General features: G+C 38.9%; 1 protein-coding gene across 2 annotated transcripts in view; it reads left to right on the forward strand.

Moving 5' to 3' along the window:
- Window positions 1-5,647, forward strand: part of PRTFDC1 (phosphoribosyl transferase domain containing 1) — a 45,626-nt gene extending 39,979 nt beyond the window's left edge. For both annotated transcript variants that reach the window (XM_082498854.1, XM_082498855.1), the window contains 5 exons: window positions 913-930; window positions 2,364-2,446; window positions 2,862-2,908; window positions 4,875-4,951; window positions 5,585-5,647. In XM_082498854.1, the coding sequence (XP_082354980.1) occupies window positions 913-930; window positions 2,364-2,446; window positions 2,862-2,908; window positions 4,875-4,951; window positions 5,585-5,632 (273 nt within the window). In that variant the 3' untranslated portion in view covers window positions 5,633-5,647. The remainder of the gene's footprint in view (window positions 1-912; window positions 931-2,363; window positions 2,447-2,861; window positions 2,909-4,874; window positions 4,952-5,584) is intronic.
- The last annotated feature ends 1,670 nt before the right edge of the window (window positions 5,648-7,317 follow it).

The following is a 7,317-nucleotide window of genomic DNA, read 5'->3' on the forward strand; positions in this document are numbered from 1 at the left end:
TGTGGGACGTACAAAGTGCACATGCATGTAAGATGTGTAGATAGATACATAGATACAGGTACTTGTGAAATAACTTTCCTCTTGCTATTGCAGTTTTCACTTCAGAAAGTAGGTCCTAATGCAAGACTGTAAGAGTCCATCCTTTTGTACATGTATATGATAATTACCACTAATAAATAGATTTTTATTTCTTCTAATAAGGACATTTCTTCTTATTATTGCTTTTAATAGAAGAAAAGAAGTCACCTTAGATATTGTGATTCGTGGAACTGTGATGAACCATTTCAGCAAAAAGATCAGCCTGTGTGATCATGCTGTCATGAGGCTTGACATCACTGCACTTCACTGGACCGCTCCCCTTCTCTTCAAGTAATACTACTGATCTCAGCAGCAGTATTTGAAGAGAAAGGGTGCTTCACAGCATGAGAACGGGTGGTACAACTTGGCCCGTAATCCTTTACTGTGAGGTTTCTGGGGGCTGGGGGGAGAGAGGAAGAGCATTTATTTCAGAGTAAGAATATTATTGATGTAATCTCATATTAACATTGGAGATAGTATTTTAGTGAACTATAGGGTACACTGTAGTACACGGCTAGACCCACTGGAATGAAGTGAAGCTCATGCCATTTGGATTTCTTCCATCTAATTTTATTTTCTGAAGCTACATCTGTTCTTGCATAATGAGGATAATCTAGACAGAGCGGAATAAAGTCGTAGCCCCTCACTCCAGGGCTTGGTCTTATGGCTGGCTTTTTTTCAGGGCACAAAAACGTATCAGGAAACTCCTTGTGTTCTACCATGTTGTACGTATGCAGATGGACCTATCTATCTTCATTTTGCTTTTTCAAACATTTGTTTCTTTTGGTCTGTGAATGTTGTGTAATTGTGTTTCTTTTTGTTTGTTTCTTTCAGAATGTTCTAATTGTGGAGGTAAGTTGGGTGCTTATGTCATATTGCACTTAGATAAAGTCACATAGTCGAGTCGTGATTGTGTATTCAGTTTCTAAAACCCGTCTGTGTTTATCTCCCAGCTAACTGGAAGGTGGTGAAGAGGGAGAAAGGCTGATTTGCTTAATAACCTCTCAAGTCTTTTTGCAATTGCATGACGGATGAAACTACATTGCTGCTGCTCTAATTGGTTCTCTGCCTTGTGATACCCAGAAGTCTGTCTTTCTGCGTCATTCGATTCGTTCTTTCTATGGTTTCATCAACTCCTGTTCTGCAAGTTGTTCTGTTCCTTGGAGGACAATGAATCAACTGCAATGATGCCCCGCACTTCTCAGTTGCACGACTTTGAAATAGTAGCATAGCCCTGCACATGGGTTGTTCACACATTGGTTGAGAATGTCGGTCATTCTCTCCAGTCCCCGTGACTGCTGCTCGTTAGCATTGCATCCCGCAGTCTCCCCTGGGGAGGGCCCATCACAGATATGTTGCTGGTGTAAATCAACAGTGTTTAGTTGTAGAGGAGAAGAATGTGTCACCTCACTGGTGCTGCAAATTCTCTCTTAATTAATGTAGGTCATTCTCTTCTAAAATGTCGGAAAAGCAACTGGGATGGTTAGAGAGCACGTAAGGATCTAACTGGCATTTCAGGCCCAGTCTGCTTGTGCGGGAAGTGAGCTGGACAATGTAATGAAGGACATGTATAAATGTTGGAATGTCTTTCTTTAGCAAAGGAGGGGGGAAAAGTCATCAGCCAGAGATGGCTGGCTACCTGAATAGCTGCCAGGAGCTCCGTATTTACTAATGCTAACTGCTGTAAGAGAAACGAGAAACATCCACAACAAATGTTGTTAATGCTATTAGACATCTGGGAAGCAGAGAAAAGGTGTTGCTAATGAAAAATCCACACCCACAGAGTTCGGGATCAACAGCTGCTCTCCATGTCATGGTCAGTTTTGTAGCCGCATATCTACTGGTCTCATTCAGATCAGGTTGGGTACAGCAGCTCTGGAGAATACTCATTTGTACTGGACTAAGGAAAGAACAAATAGGGCAGATTTAACCATGACATGGAGACATGCTGGCATATGATTGAGCATAATATGGAAAGTCTGATCCCTGCATCCTTGCAGTGCCCAGTAAAGTCATCTCCAGTCCCATGTTACATCCCAAGTACCAGAAACATAGCTATTTTCAAGAGGAAGTGGACAGTCCTTTAATTGATTATTTTGTGAGTAGAAAGTGCTTGCTTCAAAGACTGTGAGCTCAGTTATAACCTTTTTGGAATGTGGTTCACAATATACTGGGAAAAATACATCATTTCCACAAAATAAGAAGGTGGAACTGTTCATTGTCCAGATTTCCCCTCTTCAGCTTTCCTTTGTTTTTCACTTATTCTATTTTTCATGTTTTGTAAGGATATTGTTGGAACTGGAAGGACAATGAAGGTTCTGCTTAATAACATAGAAAAATGCAAGCCAAAAATGATTAAAGTGGCAAGGTGAGTAAAACGATCACAAAACATAGCAATTAATTAGTCTAGCCCAACACGTTTTCCAGGGGAATTTTGCATTCCAAGATCCTGCTTTAATTCGATGCTGCGGTATCGCATGGGGAGCTCTGCAGAGGAGCTGCCTGAGTCACTAGGAGGAGGGTGGAGGAAAGGCGAGGAAATGCTTTTGTATTGTTCTGCAGTGGCAATGACCCTTCGGCCATTTCAAGACTGGCACTGATGGACTTTGAAAGGGAACACACCCATCTCTTCCCTGCCATCAGGACCTGGTCGGGAGGAGAAGCAGAACGAGAGCAGTGATTCACGTGGCTCGGAAGTTTTTTGATAAAGGGAATAGGTTTTATGCATGTTATTCAGGTAAATATCTAGATTTACATGGGGTTTATTTTGTTTTTAATTACAGTTTGTTGGTGAAAAGAACATCTCGGCCTGATGGGTACAGACCAGATTGTAAGTGTTATTGTGAAAATCTGTACATGACAGTACCACTGTTCTATCACTTGCCTTTCATATCGTTCTATGGACTGCTAGAAGCATTGTAAAATACCAGTTGTTAATGGGACTACAGGATGCAATGGAAAGATTTGCATAATTGTGGCTTGGAAAGCGTAGCCTCCTCATAGTCTGGTGTTTTTTGCAGATGATACTGTTTTCTGTACTAACTTCATAGGGAAGTTAAGAAAGGGTTTAATTTTATCTATGAAAGGTGCTTTATCTTCTGTCTCTGACAAACTATGTAGAAGAGAAAGACCATTTTTTCCTTCCTCATTGCATCTCTTTGGAGGAGCTGCAGGATTCCATCTGAACATGAAAGGTGTTTTATTGTAAGCTAGACATTCACAAGTTTTACATTTTTATAACAGAATAACACGTGTTCTTATTTTTTGAAAAGTATTATTGTTTAAAGGGTAAACAGTGATATTATTATTAAATCCCACCACCCCCCCCCCCCCAAAAATAAAAAGGTAAACTGGGCTTTTTAAACTTCTTCCTGCTGCTCTGTTTGTGTCACACCAGCACCGCTTCTGTCTGAATTATTGGTACTTGTACGGTGCTGTGATGAAGCCGGTATACCAAGCTATTGTCATTTTAGACTTATTAGAATAAATGATGCAATAACAGGTATGTGGCTAAATACTGAAAAGCATAGATCCATCTAGAAGAGATCAACCAGTATTTGCTACTGAAGAAGGCTCTGGTCAGCTGAGCTGGGGAGGAGGGTAGAAGGAGAGTAGGCAGGTGAGTACCAGGAGGCAGCATGGAGGGTCTTGATTTGGGATGTGGGAGAGAGGGACACTTTATGGAGCAGAAGTTACTCAATGTTGGGCACGGCCCTGCAGTTTTAGCCCCATAATCTGAACTGTGACCCAAATGTTTTGTTGTACAACTTTTTATACAGTGCTATTTTTAACATTTAGAATTTAATCCACTAAATTAAAGTATATATTCAACTGGATTCACTACTGTTAAACGTATAAAAAACCCAACAAAATTACCTCACGAAGGGTAGCTTAATATGTTGTAAAATGAAACCAGTTTTATCCTTGTTTATTCATACTGTGATTAATTTTATAAAACATCAGAGATCACTCTTGTAAATCACTGGCAGTGCCGCGTCATTTGCTCACTTACCCGAATTTATGATTCCAAAGTGTCTATTACCCACAATTTTTAACAATTGAATAAATTCCTTACTTGAATACCTGTAAATTTTTTTATGCTAGCCTATTTTTGTGTCCATAAGGTTGTGTTTTTCTCTAGTTACTTAGTTAACAATTTTGAAAGAGTCTAACAGTGCTGATACTGCACATACCTTCACACTCAAAGAGATATATGCCTATGCTTAGCTTGAAGTTTGTGAGTTGTATGATTCAGCTACACTGCATGCATTTACTTTGTTAAGCACGTGCGTGTGTCTTCATAGGGTTGGGGCTTTAATTTGAGAAGCATTTGACATGTTTTGGTTGCATAATATGCAAAATAGTTTTTGCTCTTCTCAGAAGAAGATACATAAATCTCTGAAAGTTACTTTTGAATTAAAATTGTACCTTTTTTCATCATTAATGGGATACTGGACAGTTGTCATCACACACGTATACCGATGGAGCTTCCAAATGTAGGCAGAATTTTTGAGCTCTGATTTTGGCTTCCTTCCACAATATATCCGTTGTGCCACTGATAATGTACACAACTCTCCTACTCTGCACTGACTATTCATATCCCCGTCACGGTCTATGAGTGGGAGCTGGGTACAGGGCTACTGCTGGCCTTAATGTCTCACAGTCAAAAGTAACATAACCTCAACTGACTACGTATATCTATACTTTGCTTGCCAGAGACCCAACACGTGAATTTAAGACCTATATAATTGCCCCTGATCTTGTATTGATGGTGTTTGTTATTTGTCTCGATACAGATTACGGATTTGAAATTCCAGATTTATTTGTGGTAGGTTATGCCTTAGACTACAATGAACACTTCAGAGATCTAAACGTAAGTTTCTTTAAAAAATAGTTAAAAAAATCACTGTTTTACTTTTCCAGGGTCTCTTAAATACCCCATAATTTGCCTCTTCCCTGGGGCCTTAAAGTCATGGTTGGGATCCTTTCAGTGGGTGTAGAACTCCCTGCAAAACCTCAAGTAATCCAAAGGAGTCACTGCTCAGTGCTGTGAACGATTCCTTCCCATCTCTTTCCTCTAAGAGCAGGAGTAATACCTCTGCTACACTTCCATCTTCTGTGACCCGGGACTTCACAGGTCCACCATTCCCCGTACGTGCAGAGACGGCAGTAAAAAGTGAAACACAGCTGCAGTTCAGATAGGTTTGGACTTGTACTGCTATGTTGCCTACCCCTTTTCTCAACGAGATAATGATGGAAAAAAAGGCGCAAGCCTTGCCTTTCTTTGCTTCCTGGGGTACTCCTGAGGTGGACCTCAAAGCTGGGAATTGCAAGTAGAAAAACTTGCTGTAGCTAGAAACTGAAATGAAAATTCAATTGCACGTCTCTGGAATGGAAAGGGTAATTACAAGATCACTGGATTGGTCAAGTGAAAGTATTTCTGAGCAATTTATTAATAATAATGTAATCAACTATACTGTTGAAATCAGTGTTATATTTTTTTCAGCACATATGTGTTATCAATGATCATGGCAAAGCGAAATACAGAGTCTGAAGCAGTAACATCCTCACCTGAAGATTTGTAAGCTCAGTGAAGCAGAAATTTGACTACAATCCCTTGAGCATCTCCCAGAAGAGCAGTTCAATTGACTTGTGTTTCTTTCAACTCAGTATAATAAGGGGTTTACTCCAGAGATACTGATTAAGATTCACAGAAGTGAGAGCTCTTATCTAAAATGTGAAGTAGAGGGATTTTAAAGTTATTACCTTTTTTAAGCATTAAAATTACTGCATAAGATGCCTTTTGACTAATAATTTGTCTGCCTCAAGTCTCATTGTGAATGCATCTTTTCTTCGTTCAGTCCGTCATTCTACCCATGGCAATCCATGCGCTTCACTGTGTTGCATAAGATGATTCGAAAGTGCCATTCTGTGTGTGAAGTTTGTTTTACAGAATTTTATTGACTTCCACATCCCTTTAGTCTTGGTCGTATATGCTGCTGCCAAATTGAAAATATTATTTTGATTTAATTCCACAATTAAAAAGTTTCAGCTGAAGCTGTATGTTGTATGATAAGACATTTCTGGCAGTCCATTACAGCCTCTTCCAAACACAAGTTTTAACTCTCAGAATGTGCTGAATTAGAGTCCTTGTGCAAAATGAACTTTGCAAGACACTGTTGATCTGAAGTTGGAAGATGTCATGGGTTTGGTATGTCATGTAGCCATAGAACCTAACTTGTTTAATGTGCTGAATTTTAATCAAGACAAAACAATGCCAGGCAGGTTTCAATTTCTGCGTGGTATCTTTTTACTTCTATAGGACACAAACAAGTGAAAAAATTAACAGAGCGTTCTCCTGTGCGTATATTCTTAATTAAACCTCATTAAGCACAAAAGTTTAATGCTAGTCAGACAATTATTCAGTTATGATTTGATTTTTGTGCATGTCTGAGTTGAGACTTTTTGTAACGATTTGTCATCTTTAAGAATACACATCTGACAATGTTGGGGAAAACGTACAAAAAATGAAAGAAATGCATAGGAAAACATAGAAAACCAGTTAACTCATGAATATTGCAGACCTTAGAGATTCCTTTCTTCCCTTATACATCACGTTTGAAGAATTTTGTTAATTTGCATGCTGTATTAAGTGTGAAAAATTTAATTCTGTACTGTAGGTAACTGTTTTCAACAACTTCCTGAGGGAAGCCGATGGAAAGTAAGTAGCTGTATATCCATAGCTTTGCTCTGAACTGTAAGAGGCAGATTGTTATTAGTGCCAGGTTCCTTTGAACTAATAAAGAAATATTAAGAACACTTGTTATGTTGCACAGTTGTTTATTTTTCTGCTTCAGCGTATTTCGCACATCCTGTAAAAGCTCTTAAAAATATGTGTTTGACTGGTAATCTAAACATACTTTATGTATGTATCCTATGGCTCATAAGCTATTGTTATTTGGATAAAGTCCATGATGTTAACGGAATGAAGAAGATCAAAGAATTATTTTGATTGCTAGAGAAATGCCTTAGCCCTCTCTTCTTTACTCTTTTAACCTTTATTTTTTAAGATTTCTGTTGAAAAGCTTTCCCTCATAGAATAGCTTCCATCTGTTTTAGAGAAGAAAGCACACCCATAGAGCCCCTGGGAGAAGCTGGTGAAAAGAGTTTCATCTCTTTTTCTTTTATGAGAGTGTTAAAGTTTTTCTTAGTGTTTCCGATGTCTACTGATTTAGTAGT

Source organism: Vanellus vanellus (assembly GCF_965231255.1).
Source record: "Vanellus vanellus genome assembly, chromosome: 2".
Lineage (NCBI taxonomy): Eukaryota > Metazoa > Chordata > Aves > Charadriiformes > Charadriidae > Vanellus > Vanellus vanellus.